The sequence below is a fragment of the Aulonocara stuartgranti genome (genome assembly GCF_965226115.1).
Source record: "Aulonocara stuartgranti genome assembly, chromosome: 15".
NCBI classification, from domain to species: domain Eukaryota; kingdom Metazoa; phylum Chordata; class Actinopteri; order Cichliformes; family Cichlidae; genus Aulonocara; species Aulonocara stuartgranti.
Genome location: NC_138951.1, coordinates 18,385,126 through 18,400,150, shown reverse-complemented (window position 1 = coordinate 18,400,150; position 15,025 = coordinate 18,385,126). Strand labels below are relative to the sequence as shown.

The 15,025-nt window shown below is 42.2% G+C and overlaps 2 protein-coding genes across 2 annotated transcripts in view; one reads left to right on the top strand and one right to left on the bottom strand.

Moving 5' to 3' along the window:
- The window catches only part of rab10 (RAB10, member RAS oncogene family), a 19,053-nt gene extending 17,124 nt beyond the window's left edge, over positions 1-1,929 (top strand). Inside the window, exons 5-6 of the mRNA XM_082505808.1 lie at positions 224-325; positions 797-1,929. Coding sequence (XP_082361934.1) covers positions 224-325; positions 797-883 — 189 coding nt within the window. The 3' untranslated portion in view covers positions 884-1,929. The remainder of the gene's footprint in view (positions 1-223; positions 326-796) is intronic.
- Positions 1,227-15,025, bottom strand: lats1 (large tumor suppressor kinase 1). Its single transcript, XM_082505803.1, has 8 exons — positions 14,821-15,025; positions 13,872-14,312; positions 12,861-12,948; positions 10,591-11,936; positions 9,492-10,074; positions 8,669-8,851; positions 7,538-7,644; positions 1,227-7,454 (listed from the first exon to the last, which is right to left on the bottom strand). The coding sequence occupies exons 2-8, from the start codon at positions 14,199-14,201 to the stop codon at positions 6,945-6,947; spliced, it is 3,147 nt and encodes a 1,048-aa protein (XP_082361929.1). The 5' UTR covers positions 14,202-14,312; positions 14,821-15,025; the 3' UTR covers positions 1,227-6,944.

Sequence of the window (15,025 nt, the reverse complement as noted above, 5' to 3'; positions counted from 1 at the left end):
AACGAGTGGAAACACCTGTGTGAGACTGCAGGGCCTTTAACAGATTTGGTTTAAAGTACCAAAGCAAACTGGTAGTGACAATATCAGCGCACAAACACACACAGTTCCACTCAGGCAGGTGTGTGCGATACTTGATCTCTGTTCTCCTCAGGAGATCAGCAGCTTTATTTTTGGACTGGACCACATGCACAGTTTCTGACTGGGTTTGTTTTCCTCCCCACAGATTGCGAGGGAGCACGGCATTAGGTTTTTTGAGACGAGCGCTAAGGCCAACATCAACATCGAGAAAGCTTTCCTCACGTTAGCAGAAGACATCCTCAGAAAGGTGTGTGCTCAATGTCTCACGTGGAACATGTGTTCAGTAATTTATTTATTTATTTTTTCCACTAAGGTGTCACCCAGTTATGAAACCTGATGGCAACCATTCATAGCTGTCATTCTCACCCTTTCTTTATTCATACTGAAGCTAAAAAACCGGCATCATGGGAAATATTCCAGTATTTCATTAAATTAATGTTTCAAAGACGGTTTTGGCTTTTATCCCCCTTGAATTACAGGCTGATCCTGATATGTCTGAGTATTTGTTTGATTTTTGGAAACTGGGGAAGCATCTGAACTAGGAAATGGTTAATGATGCCAGCCTTAGTAGGGAGCGATTGTGGACATAAACCAGAGTGGTTGCTTCACATTTTTCCTGGTGCATATTTAATAAGGTGTGTGTGTGTGTGTGTGTGTGTGTGTGTGTGTGTGTGTGTGTGTGTGTGTGTGTGTGTGTGTGTGTGTGTCTCTTTGACAGACGCCTGTAAAAGAGCCCAACAGTGAAAACGTCGACATCAGCAACGGAGGAGGAGTCACAGGCTGGAAGAGCAAGTGCTGCAGTTGAACAACTCCTGTTTCAGTCACACTAACGCACACAAACACACTCAGACACACACAATCTCTCTCTCTCTCTCTCTCTCTCTCTCTCTCTCTCTCTCTCTCTCTCTCTCTCTCTCTCTCTCTCTCTCTCTCTCTCACACTGCTAACTCTAACTCGCCCTCTAACCTGTCTCATGAGTTTTCTTGCACACTGACACTCTGTCTCTTTATCAGAATAAAAACAATAAACCACTTCATATGTCTAATCCCCTCGTTCCCACTTCTCCACCCAACTATGTTCCTCCACTCTGCATCTAATGATCATTTTTATTTCTGATAAAAAGAGAAATCCAGTCACATTTCTTGTCATTTGTTTTAAAGTTTAAGTAAAAAAAAAAAAAAAGGAAAAAAATGTGTGGAAAAGACAAGCTCATATTTTTAATATTTCCTTTGCACAGGCTCACCTGGTTGGACACCCTCACACCCCTCCCCCTTTAACCCCACCCACCCACAGCACTCACCTTCAGTCTGAGGAAATCAAAGTTAAAACGAGATTAAATAGGATTAACATTTTGTACATTTAGTGCGGTTTCTGTTGTCTAACCATATTTGGTCAATTTGTTACCAAGTGACAGAGGCGTGGCTAGCTCCTTTTGTATGTGGGGGTTTATTTTGTCCTGTGCCTTATATGGAAGACAGGGGCGGGGCTGTGTGGTGGGCGGAGCCACATTCATTTAATGAAATTACAGTTTAATGTGTCGGTTCAGGCTCTCTTCATGAAGACACTGAACTGAAGCGTTTGAATTTCTCCTCCAGCCAAAAGAACGGCATTATACAGTATGTCCTGTTTGTTGATATTTTATTTTATCTGTATGATTTATTTCACTTTTTATTTCTTTTTTTGTTTTGTTTTGTTTTTCTTCCTGCATGCAGATTTCTTTGGGTTGGAAACGTTTCTGTAACATTGTGTAACTTTTGCCACTGGGTAACTGTGGGCGGGAGGTACAGAAATTTTCTTTGGAAATTCAAACAATTTTGCAGATCCATTAAAAAATAAGCTTGTTTAAGTTAACTTGTTTGTCCTCAATCATGTGCAGTGTCTAGTTTGATTTTTAAAACCAGCCTGACACTCGAGGTGTGGGAGGTGTGTGTCACCTGAAGATAGCGGCCTCAAAGTTCAGAAAATAAGGGTGCGTCTTCTTTATGCATCAAGCAAAAATTAAATTATATGCAACATTCTCTGACTGGAAGAAATTTGTTTAACATTTAAACCTATTTTCTGCACATTCCAGCACATAAAATAAAATAGTTTTTTGTGTTTACACTCACTCTTTCAAATAAATGCAAGTGAAACACAGCAGAAAATAAATAAAATCAAAGACTAGCGGTCCTGTTGCTCTATTTTCACCTGTATAGCAGGAGTGCCGTAGGCGGAGGTTTGCCCTGGTGCAGGTGTGTCGTAGCGGTCAGTGGAAGGATCTGGGAGTTTCACATTCCCGTGGCAGCGTACTGTCGGTGCTTGCTCGGAAGTTTAGGGGTTTTTTCCCTGTAAAAAGAAGTTTTCTTCCCACGCAGTGAACAGCGGACGCTAATGTTTTTGTCACTTTTTATGGAATCAAAGTCAAAGTAAGGTCAGTGCTTCCACCCTTTAAACGCTGCACGCTCATACTCTCTCCTGCACTCATATATTATCCATTGTTGATCTGCACACAGCTGTTGCCACAAATGTCGCACTCGCTTACGTCATTGTCATGAGACACTCGCAAGAAAGTCACGGTTTTAGTAACGCAGTAACGCAGCGTGCTTACGGGAAAGTAACAGTAATCTAATTACAGTTTTTGCAATAGTAATCCCTTACTTTACTCGTTACTCGAAAAAAGTAATCGGATTACAGTAACCCCTTACTTGTACTGCCCATCTCTGCTTAGTAGTACAGAAACCTAGGGTTAACCCTGAAGTTATCTGGATACAACATAGTCCAGGTATCTAATGCTTTGTTGGTTCTGGACAAACGGAGCCAGGTGAAGGAAACCGAGATCTCCACTGATAAGATCTTTGTTCTTGTAGCTGCAACATTTCAACAATGTGAGAGAAACTCTGTTGCAGGATCAAAAATAAAACCATTTTCCCCAAATGAATGCATTTAAATTCCAGTGGCAATGTGATGCAGTTTGTGCTGCTGTAGCTTTTACAGCTGGGCTGGGGTTGCTGTTTTTGTACACAGCTGTACAAAGAATGAGAAATGATCCCAACAAGGAATCTAGTTGTAGTCTTGAACAGAGATGAGGTCTGCAAAATCTCACAGGGCCGTCAGTATCCCACATCCCACAGACTCATTAAAGGCCTTATTTTGGGATTATGCTCCACAGGTGGCTTCAACATGCCGAACTACTCAAAACTGTTTACCTTTAACCTGCAAAATTGACTCCACTGTTCAGAAAACTGAGATTTTGGCATCTTACAGGAGGAAAAGGGAGGGTGTTCAGTTTGAGGTACGTCTATCAGCTAGCATGTACGATTCAAGCTGCCACTAACTAGGTGTTTAATGTGTGTGTTGCAGTATGTAAACAAAACCTAAAGTCATATAACTGTACGTCTTGAGACTAGAATGAGAATATGTAACTCTGAACTGGACTGAAACTTTTAACCACATTTAATAGTGTTTGACAATACACTTAAAAATAACTACACTGTTTTAGGTCGGGTATGAGTTATCCACTGTAAGATGAGCCCAGTGATTTGATCTTATATTTAAAATTTTTTAGATTGTCCTATTTTATGGGGACTATTCTTCACTGGAGTTTTATTTTCACATTCTGTAGTGCAGAAAATGAAGAAAATAAACCTAAAAATGTTAGATTTCAGCCAAAAAATGTATAAATTTTATTATTTTACTTCACATAGCATTTGTTTTTAGCATATGTTCCCATACACACATGCATACAGTAACTTACTGCTGCATTTTCTTTAGTCACTTCCCTGTTAAACTCAGTTAAGCGCCCTCTGATGGCAACAAATACAAACTTCAACAAATTCAGGGTTGCAAAGTCAGAAAACTGTCTTTTTTTTTTTAAATTTATTTTTGAAAGCTCTCAGGTAGGGTCGCCACTGGGATGAAAACTATGTACACTTGTCTTTCTTTTGGGACAGCAAAAAAACATAACTAAAAACATATTTGAGCAGAAAGTTGCTTCAGGTGATTTCAACTTCTGTTCGTCTTGAGAGAAGTCAAATGTTTTAATATTTCAATATATTTTTCCACAGTGCTAAATTATACAGTAGAGCTATTTATGAAAAATGAAAACATTTTTATACATTTTTTAGATTTAAAGGATAACACAGCCATTTGAGCATGCCTGAGGAGCTTCTCTTACAAACCTGTTAGCATGGCTGAAATCTCTTTAGCAAATCACTGAAGATCTGATTAGTGCCTTGCTTTGATAATTCTGTATCTGTAAACTCAGTCACAATGCTGCAGTTTTCTAAGCCTATCAGGATTAACATCTACAAGGTTAGGAATAACACATGGGTGCTTCCTTTAGTAGCAGTGTAACTTTAATATAGGGGAGTCAAACAATGCATAAATTTCTTCTTTTTCCATTCGCTGAATATGTTTTGTCGCTTGGCAATCATGAAAGTCTGCCCTTTCTGGCCGATTCATATGAGAAGGAGGAATTTAAATGCAGCTAAAATTGAAATCTTCCTCTACTTGATGGCGATAACAATACATCACGCTTGGTGTGCTTGTAAAACATGTTTTGTTTTTTTACATTCTTTATTCATCCCGGTTTCCACTGTTCTTAAATTTCCCAACGCAACAAATTTACAGAAAAATAAAATTCTCTCATAAAAGGAAAACAAAACCAGTGCAGAACAACAGTGGTCACCAGTAAGTCCACGATAACTACATTCAGAGATCTTTCCTACACGCAGTGAGAGAAAAGCACCAGAAAAAAGAAAAAAAGAAAAAGGAACTGATATGTGATGAAGAGTCGAACAAAAACTCACCAAAAGATGACCAAGTGCATTTCCCGCTTTAAAAAAAACAAAAAACTAAACTAAAAAAAAAAAACTGAAACCCTGACTTTTCTTAGTGTTGTGATTTTTTCTTTAAAAGTGAGTTATACAAAAAATGAAAATCCACATATTTAGTGCTTTGGTTGACCAATATGAGTGACATTTAAAAAAAAAATAAAAATAAAAAGCAGCAGTGGACCCCAACGAGGACCTGCCCAGAGGGCGGGGGTGGGAGGGAGAGGGAAAAAAGATATTTACATCAACTGTATACAACATAATTTATAAATACATTTTAGATATAAATTAGAAAAATAAAAACAAAAATCTACTGTAGTTCAATCATCAACTGCTACTTATTAAATGCCTGTTTGATTATTAACCCCCTTTATATTTAACCAAAAATAAAGGCACAGCAATAATTAGAGCAATATTTCCCCCTGCAACATTTCTAAGAGTCATAACACTAATTTCCCCACTGCAAACATTAAAATATAAATTAAAATGTATTATTTTTTTTAACCACTGAATAAAACTCCCGCACAAACAGCATCTACACTAGCATCTACACTAGCATCACATGTTACAACTTATTAAATAAATTAAGGCTTTAAAAAGGGAGAGAGCGCCCCGATTTTGTTTTATTTTCCTCTTCTTCCTGCTTTCCTTTCCTCTTATGAGATTTATGCAGCATATGTCACACTTTAAAAATGGATGCATTTCTGGAAAACATGCCAGGAGAAGGAGAATGATACTGGAGTAGCTGGCCCAGCTCTGACAAAAATCCACCTACCAGCACCTCTGAAACCCACTGGGTTACAGTTCAGGTCCAGATATGTAGTTATTACTTTAACGGGTTAGAAAAACATTCAAAGTGCAGATTCTCAGCCTTAATTTGAGAGTATTTAAAATAGTATTGGAGGTGGTGTTCAGGAATTACAGATCTTTACTCTGTAACATCGATGACGTCGGGTGTGGATGTTTAATGATGGCGTTAGTCACATTTGTGCACCTGAAAATAGGGCTGCAGTGAGAAAAGAGAAAAAAAAAAAAGTCTGGCTAATGTTAACTAAAGCTAAAATGGGGCACTTTAAACTTAAAAAAAGTTTTCTAACTTTTCATTTTATTGAATTTTCTTTTCACCAGTTACAAAACAAGCAGCTGTTGCTAGGTTAGGATCTAACAAAGCCTTAGACTCAAGTCACTCTTCTTTTATCCAACTGAGTGGCATCCCAAATATGACAAGAACCTACATCAATCAGCCACAACATTAACACCATCTGGTGAAGATGTGTCAAAGTAACGTCCAAACAGAAAAGCATAGTATCAACACCTGACTGGTTTTAATTTTTTGTCCCTGGTTTTGTACCTGGTTAGTGCATTTACCACCTCCCTCAATTCAATAAACGGTATCCCACCATGTAAGCTCTATTGACAGATACCTCGCAGCTATTCTCTTTGTGTGTGGATGCCTATCAGTACTCTGAGGTGCATTCCTGCTTGCGGCCATAACCGGTGCAAATACACCGAAGTAGCCTGTGCTGTACATGAACACAACAGGACATGACACAGACCGTTTACTGCGTGCATCTTAAAGTGTGTGTGTGTGTGTGTGTGTGTGTGTCTAGAGAGAGAGATCGAGAGAGCGCACTGTGTGAATGTAGGTTGTAGTGTAACAGTGCTTTATAAATAAAGTTGTGTGTCTAGCAAGAACCTCCCTCAGGTAACCAGGGTGCAGTGTGTTAATCCTGAGCCTCAGTGGTGCTGACAGGCAGGTTTTAAGTTTGGACAGAGCTGTTTTTAGAGTTTAAGCTCAGCTAACCGAATGATGGCCAGCTTCCTATGTAGCTCTGTTTGTCATCCTCCGACTCGTGGTAAGAAATCAAAGAATGACATTTCTTAAAGTGTTGAATTGTTCCTTTAGGTTGCGACTGTGGTTTTGTTGTTTGCTTTTAAAATAAACAGTCTGTTAATGTGACCAAACAAACATACTTCCTATGTTTCAAATGTGATGCCACTGAAAACCCCCTGCGTCTACTCATTATGTACAAGCGTGTCATCGGGCCTTGAGTGCTATACGTAGACCAGGTCTCGTCCCTGTAACGCCGAGGAGCTGGCAGCCTCTTGTGTGGCGCCCGCCGAGTCGGCCTCGTCCTCGTAGCCCTCGTACTCGATGGGCTTGGGGCAGCTGTACGGATGGCCGTTGTCGTCAAAGAAGCGCCGGAAGGTAAACTCGTAGAAGGCGTGCTCGGGGTGCTTTCCGTTGCGGAACCAACAGTTTAGCGTGTCGTTATGGCTGTCCTCGTCGTCGCCGTCGCTGCTCCACATTTTATCCGGGTCCACTGGATCGAAGTTGGAGGTGTCCGTGGAGTGGGCGATGGTGGGGATGTATGGTGCCACCTGCTGTCTGAGGTCGCTGGAGAAATCGATGCTTCTGAAGAAAGGATGGGCTTTGATTTCATCCGCGCCGTTCTTACCGAGGCGGTCCTCAGGGCCGCGGCACAGTTTAACGATGAGATCCGATGCCTCTGCGCTGAGCTTGGCCTGCGGGGGAATGTGCAGCGTGCTCTTCCAGTTTATCACCTAGTTCCAAAATTGAAAAACAACATGAAGCAAACAATGACCTGTGTAGATGCTTAGCATTTCACTGCAACTGCCTCGCATACCTTTAGCTGCGTCTCCAGGGGTGTGGTTGCTAAGAAAGGAGGCTGTCCAACAACCATTTCATACAAGATCACTCCTACACTCCACCAATCACAGAGCTGGGTGTATCCTGAAGAGGATTAAAGGAAATTTCACAACAATTTGGGGAGGATTCAGATCTGAAATACAGCTTTTATTCACACACACACACACGATTTTTTTTTTTTTTTTTGAGAGACACTTTTATTCTACTCAATGTGTAATATAAATGGGGGTGGGGGAGCCAAAATAGTGTTTATTTCTATCCTGTAAAGCAACTTTTCTTTTTGTAACTTAACTCTTTTACTGATGGCTATTCAAAGGCAGCACACCTTTTTTTTTTTTTTTTAGCTCTGTGGTTTAATCACTGATCAGCTGTTTAAATAATAATCTGCAGACTAAAACAAGTTAAACTTTACAGAATGAATCATAATTCATTCTGTAAACTTGTGTATAAATACACATAGCATCAAAGGGTGCGGTAGACCTTCTTATTGTCACAGACAGGATGATAAAATATACATTTGTTCTCACCTGTCGTGCAAGTGTTTATTTCCAGCAACTCTGTTACAGTGAGAGCTAATACACAGAACAGCGCATGAATTCATGAGAGAGAAAAGATGACCAGAGAGCTCGACAAAGAGACGGCAGAGGCACTAAAAAAAAAAAAAAAAAAAAAAACGCTATGCAGCCGTTACACGTAAACTCACGATGAGACTCCACTTTGCTCAAACAGCAGCTGGAAGTGGCCATTGGTACCCCTCGGCCTCCTGGCAGATGCACCCATGGTGTGAATTTCAAAAGTCCTACATCGGCTTGTTCTCAAGTTATTGCATTCATTTTCAGAAAACTTGACCTCTGACCTCTAACCCCGTGGTCTGGGTCACTGATCTGAAGTCAGCTGAGATTATTAGTAGAAATGCTTGTGGTATCAATTTCAAAATCCTAGGAAACTTCCTTCTGGAGTCATCGAATTCACAAACTTGGGTGACGACAATACCCTATATGTCATCCCTAATAGAGCTATATGTAGCCAACAATAATAGAAGCCTTCAAAAAAAACAAAAAACAAACAAACATTACATCAAAAATGTTGCCTGGATGCTACACTCTACCTGTTCGAAGCAGCACTTCTGGTGCGATATAGTTGGGTGTCCCCACGAGCGAATGGGCCAGACAACGCTGGTGCTGCCGGGCCTTTCTCCTTTCCAGAGGCTTCAGGCGGTCTGTACAGCGGCAGTTGGCTGGATCCTCCCATTCCTTACTGAAGTCCATGCTGTCCTGCCTCACGTGGTCCCCTGAAGAGAGGGTATGTGAACACAGTGATTTTTCTACTTTTTATATGTCAGCAGGTCAGATTGTTTTAGGCTCTGAACAGAAAGATTTTGATGACAATCATTAAAAGAAAGCTGAAAGATGCTATTCAGAACTTTCTGGTTTTCCCCTTTCTTTTAAATGACAGTCTGAGAGCTTAGTTTAAGACATGGGTGGGGGAACTCCCTGCAGGTTTCAGACCTCACCCTGGGTCAACACACCTGAATCAAATGATTAGCTCATTACCAGGCCTCTGGAGAACTTCAAGACATGTTGAGGAGGTAAGTTATCCATTTAAATCAGCTGTGTTCAAGGACACATCTAAAACCTGCAGGACACCAGCACTTGAAGCCTGGATTTCCCCACCCCTGGTTTAACAGGGTTACTTGTACATATGTACTTGGTTAATTTTTTGTCTGTTTTGTTTCAAATGCCTTGGTATTTCTTTGTGAAGCACTTTGTGATGTTTGTCTTGAAATGTGTTATACAAGTAAAAAGTTACTTAAATACATTGGGGCATTATATGAAATGACCGTGATGTTTAATATGACTATATCACTGTAGCAGTATGAATGTGGCATGACATGTCTACTATAAGCATGTAAAATTAAAATAAACTCTCACCGCTCTGGTAATACTTCGAGTCGTGGGTCCAGCGGAAACCAGTGCAAAGACCGAAGTCTGTCAGCTTTATGTGACCGTCTCTGTCTATGAGGATGTTGTCAGGCTTGATGTCTCGGTGGATGAAGCCCATCTTGTGGACGCTCTCCACAGCGCAGGTGAGCTCTGCGATGTAAAACTGAGCCAGCTCTTCTTTAAAGATGCCGAGTCTGATGAGAAGGCTCATCATGTCCCCTCCGGGGATGTACTCCATAACGAAGTACAGGTTGTCCTTATCTTGGAAAGAGTAGTAGAGACGCACTACCCACTCATTGTCGGCCTCTGCCAGAATGTCCCTCTCAGCCTTGACGTGAGCCACCTGGTTTCTCAGGAGCACGTCCTTCTTGCGGAGAGTCTTCATGGCGTACAGCGCTCCTGTGTCCTCTTTTCTGGCCAAGCAGACCTCGCCGAAGGCGCCGATGCCGAGGGTCTTGATCCGTTTGAACATGCACTTGTCCATCTTAGCTCGTTTTAACCGAATGTAGTTAGATTCCTTTTGACAGAGCATCATACGCATCTGCTCCTGGGCTTCTGAAGACAAACCCACCTGAACACATGGCAAAAGGAATAGTTATATACAGTGAATGAATATAAAATAAATAAACTACGAAAAACTGTAAGCATCAAGAGAAAGGGGACAAAAGAAAATGAAGGAAACCAGTGCAACATATCAAAATGCAATTGTGGTGATTACCAGAGTTAATCATTTTATTCCAAAGCAGAAATTCACAAGCAGTAAAGTGAAGGCTATGGGATAGCATGCATTTTATTCAGCTATAGGAGGCCATCTTGCTTTCATCAGAAGACACATTCAAAACACAAACACCAGATTCCCAATAATGTCACATGCTAGCAGAAATACCTTTACCTTTTAGATCAGCTGTTAGTGACAGCGAGGAGGGAAAAAAAGAAGAAAGAACAGCTGAGAAAAAACAGAACTGCATGAAAAAGATCAGAGACAAAGTCACAGGAGGACAAGAAGAAATAAAAAGTAGGAAAACAGTAAAAAGATGGAAGAATTGAGCAGCAACTGTTGTGAAAATGCTTCCACTGATGTTCTCACCCTTTGCATCTCATTTTCCAGTTGCTTCCTTCTGTGAATCCGCTGCTGGTGGTTCTTCAGGATGTTCTCTATGTGTTGCTCCATGAAGAACTTGAAGGCCTGTGGGGAATACAAATTGACTCTTCCCGACTCCCCTCTCCGCTCTTCGTCTTTCTTGTTGCGTCGGACCGGAACAGGCGATGTAGTGATTTGCTTCCTGTCCTCCTCTCTTGCTGCTCCACCCTCTGGGCTTTCTGATGGTTTTTCCCTCGAGCCGTCCCCCCGGCCGCTGCTCTCCTCATCAGCAGGATCCTCTCTGCCTGCACTGAGCCTGTTGGCCCCTGTGTCATACCCTGGTGGGCTGGGTGCAGCCTGCTGTTGGAGGAGGTGCTTAGGGTAAGGGGGAGGAGGTCCGTGATAGTCAGGTGCTTCAGATACGACCTGCGGGACTGTACCTGCGGGTTCTAGGTAGGCAGGCGCAGCAGGAGGTGGTGCAACGTGCGGTTTCCATGGAGGATGTGTTGGAGCGACAGCAGTGTGCAGTTTGGCTTTCTGAACATGGGTGCTTTTCACCGGCAGAAGAATGGGAGTCGGTATGATGGCAGTGACTGTGGTGGCAGAGGGCTGTGAGCTGGTCGGGTGAGTAGATCCGGTGTTCAAAGAATTGGAGCGGACTGGCATATTATGTTGCCATGATGGAGAGCGGTCCTGGTTGCTGCCGTTGCCGGAGGAAGGTTGGGGCTGGCTGGACCTGGACTGAGGAAGACCAGAAAAGTGCAACTCAAGGTTGTGGCTTTTCCGGCTGGGAACCATCATGGACTGAGGGATATTCCCTCCATTGTGGTAAGAAGGCGAGGATGCAGGTCCTCCTGTCTGCTGATCAGTGGGACTGTGCCGGCTACTCTGGTTGACCGGGTACGGAGGAGGGGGATGTCTGCTGCCCCCTGTCACGTAGTCTGGCTGAGAGGAGCCACTCTGAGTCCAGCTAGGGGGAAAGGTGAACTTATTACCCCCAGAGCTTGGCATTATGATGGGCTGGTGGCCCATGGGCACTGGGCTGATCCCACGTTGATTCTGAGGTGCTGCGCTGTACCCATCAGGCCACGGCCCCTGGGGTACTGGAGAAATGCGTGGCACAAGGTAATCCATGTTTCCAGAGTACCGCTTTGTTGATGGGTTGCTGTCCCAGGATGACGCACAAGGCATGCCACCGCGGTTTGGTGGAGGTGTGACCCTCTGGTTGTTTGTAGGGTGGCCCTGTGGGAAGGCAGGAGGCGGTCCAGGGCTGTTGGATCGGTACATCATTCCTTCCTTAGAGCCCTTCCAGCTCGACCTCCTCAGGACAGCCGGCTGGATGTGAGAAGACTCTACAGACAGACACACTAAAGTTAAAGTCAAGCTGAAGGAAGAAAAAAGAAAGGATGACTGAAAACACGAAATTACTTTCAGAATCTCACAGCCTAAATAATTCAAAACAAAAAGGCCATCTAACACTAAACTTTCATAAGAGCAACTGTAAAACTCATCTTCTCAGTTGAAAAGGCAAAATTTTAATGCACACATATACTACTGGTAATATCTATACTGCTTCTGTGTTGTCAGTCCTTTTTTTGATCATACCGTCAGGAAAAGCCACTTCTCTCAGCCCATTTGAGGCATCTGAACCTTGCCTCAGTCACCTAACCAGATACTTTAACAATTTCAACAAATTATTCTGCTGCCTCAGATTCTCTTAGAGTGGATGGTTGACTTCCAAGTGGCTCTTTACCTTGCTTAACTGCGTGCTGCCTTTCTCCCTCAATGAACTCTTATGTCCCCTTTCAATTGATGGGTCACACCTTCAAAATGCCCTCAATTTCATAACTGTGTGAATGAACCTGGGAATCCTTTTGACACAAGTTTTATAAAGGATTTGTATTAAACATTTGTCAGTGACTCACACGCATCCTTTACTCCAGGGCATGGTGGATAAAGACTTGTAACTTGCATAAAGGAGAACTTTTAGGGTTTGCTTTTTGTAATAACTAGGCAATACAGACGCCCTATAAACTGCTTAGGTTACTAAACAAAGACAATATTTTCATCCTTAAAATGTGTCACAACCACCACTCAGAATAAAAACCAAAAACCTTCCAGTCAACTTTTTCCATTCAGTGATGCAGTGACTCATGCTGTGTGTCAACAGCATAGTTATTTCTTAAAGCAAATGTCCCAAATCCCTCAAACAATACTGAGGCTGGATGGATGATAAAACAGGAGAAGCAACATATAATCCCAGAGGACTGACATACCTGGGGGTTTGAGGCCTGCAGAGCTGGGGTTGGAAACAACCTTACCCATGTAGTCTGTAGCCGGCCCTACACCGTGACTGATGCTTGGCTTAAGAGGGAAAAAGAAATTGAACACAAAAAAAATTAGAACTGAGCAATTAAAGAGGAATAAGACACAAATTGGCCTACAGTGACATCTTTAATTCACTGTTTTGTTCTGTCCAAAAGTTGAATAGCAATCTATAAACAAACACAGAAAATCCTCCTGTACTGATACTACAGAGACAAGAACAAAGGCAAAAAAACATAAGAGCAAAGACTTGTGTTGACTGATGATGAGGTGGAACTAAAACCACAGACTGGGAGTAGTTGGAAAGAGAACATGGTGACATATTAGATCTGCATCTAGAGCATTTCCAGAGTAAGTTGTGGAAATGGAATGACTACCATGAAAAAAAAAGAAAAAAAAAAAAAGTTCTTCATTTCTAACTTGTGCCAAGTCACACAACCGGCAGCATTTTCAGGCGCCTGTCCTTAACTTTGAGTAATCCTACTAACACAAAAACAACAAGCAGACAAACAGAACCAGTCACACAACCTCTTTAACTCCAGGGCTTATTAATTATGGCAAAAATCATAATCACAGGTGCTTTAGTTAATACTGACATCACAAATAGTAGTTTTATGTCAGTTATCTTATTTTAATGGCCTGTGAAAGCCAAAATTGTAGCTTAAATTAACAAATTTACATTAACTATGACATACTTTGACTAAAGCACTACATACCAAATTCATATCTGGATTGCACGCACTTACTCAAAACAAGTTGTAAATGCCAACTGAGAAACAAATTCTTTACCCTGAACTGTACAAGCTTGTAATTCCACTTTGCATGCCTCTCATTTTCTAAATAATTCCACTCAAAACAATCTGTTCCCAGCGATTACCCTCAATTACAGAGACATGCACAGAACGCCATACCTCCACAATCATTCAAAACAACCCCTAACGATATCTAAAAACATTCCTCACCTCCTCGAGCCCTGCAAAACGGGGTTCTCGCTGCAAGCCTGAAGTGTTGGGCTCATTTTTAAAAGGCATGAGGGCCTCGCGGATCTCCTGTAAGGTTTTGTGGTGAGGGTTTTTGGGGTTGTTGCTGCGCCCCAGTTGCCTTGAATCCTCTTGGAGCATCTTCCCTTGTGCACCAGTGTCCACTTTAGGTGGGTCTGACGGTTTCGACAGGTTGCGCAGGCTGTTCCGTATTTCCTGCAGCATCTGTTGGCTGTTGCCACTGTAGTTCGTGACGGGAAACGTTTTGGGTCTCCTCTGCCGGTATCCTTCGGGTTTCTCCCCTCTTTTCATGTACGAGCATGTAGGATGACGATGAAGAGGGATGAAGAGGATTTCACCAGTCCAGAGTTGAAGTGATAGCACAGGATCTTGGATGTCTGAGCTCACATCTGCATGCTGCAGCTGGGAAAATATAGAGTGGATGTTATCCTTGAGAATGTGAGTGTAGTACTTTACAGATAAACATAAAATATGAGAATTAGTAGTAGCCAATAGCTGAAACAGAACTGGATCTCGTTGCTTTTTATTTTGTTTACAAGCTAAACTATGGTGTATAAAACTTAAACCTTCAGACGAAACAGTTTTCCATTATAAATCAATAACTCACCCACTTGCTAGCGCTGTTAGCACTGTTCGCTAACAGAGTGCTGCTCTAACGCGAATGATCCTGCGTCAGGTACTAACATAAAATGCCAAATACATCCGACAAATTCGCCATTAAAATCACAACTACCTAACGATCCGTAAGCTTCAGCCATCGTAAGTTTTCTCTGCGTTAAATCCAGCAGCTCAGCAGTGCCTCCGCGGCCTGTGTGCTAAAGGCATCCATTTGCTTCTAGGCTAATTCAACAACAGGATGCGAACTAGCCTGTTAGCTCGAAGCACAACTAACAACAGTTAAACAACTTACCAGAACCCTCAGCTGCCGTTTTTCCGCCACAATTTCCTTCTTTAAATGGGTAAAGACTATTGCTTGACGTTCCTCGGTGACAAGGACGCAGTTTTACTCAAAACGTCTTTGTTGTGTCGTGCTGGCTAGTCGTGTAGGATTCCTGGGATGTCTGAATGACAAGTACAACAGCTCCAAGCTATAAATAAAGCTAACGAAGAATACT

What these genes read in the sequence shown, in the direction of transcription:
- lats1 (XM_082505803.1), bottom strand. Translation starts at nt 14,201, where the DNA reads ATGAAAAGAGGGGAGAAACCCGAAGGATACCGGCAGAGGAGACCCAAA. An exon ending in AGAAGTGCTGCTTCGAACAG is followed by an intron (nt 7,645 to 8,668) that starts GTAGAGTGTAGC and finishes AATCCTCTTCAG; the next exon opens with GATACACCCAGCTCTGTGAT. An exon ending in CCCTGGAGACGCAGCTAAAG is followed by an intron (nt 7,455 to 7,537) that starts GTATGCGAGGCA and finishes TTTTGGAACTAG; the next exon opens with GTGATAAACTGGAAGAGCAC.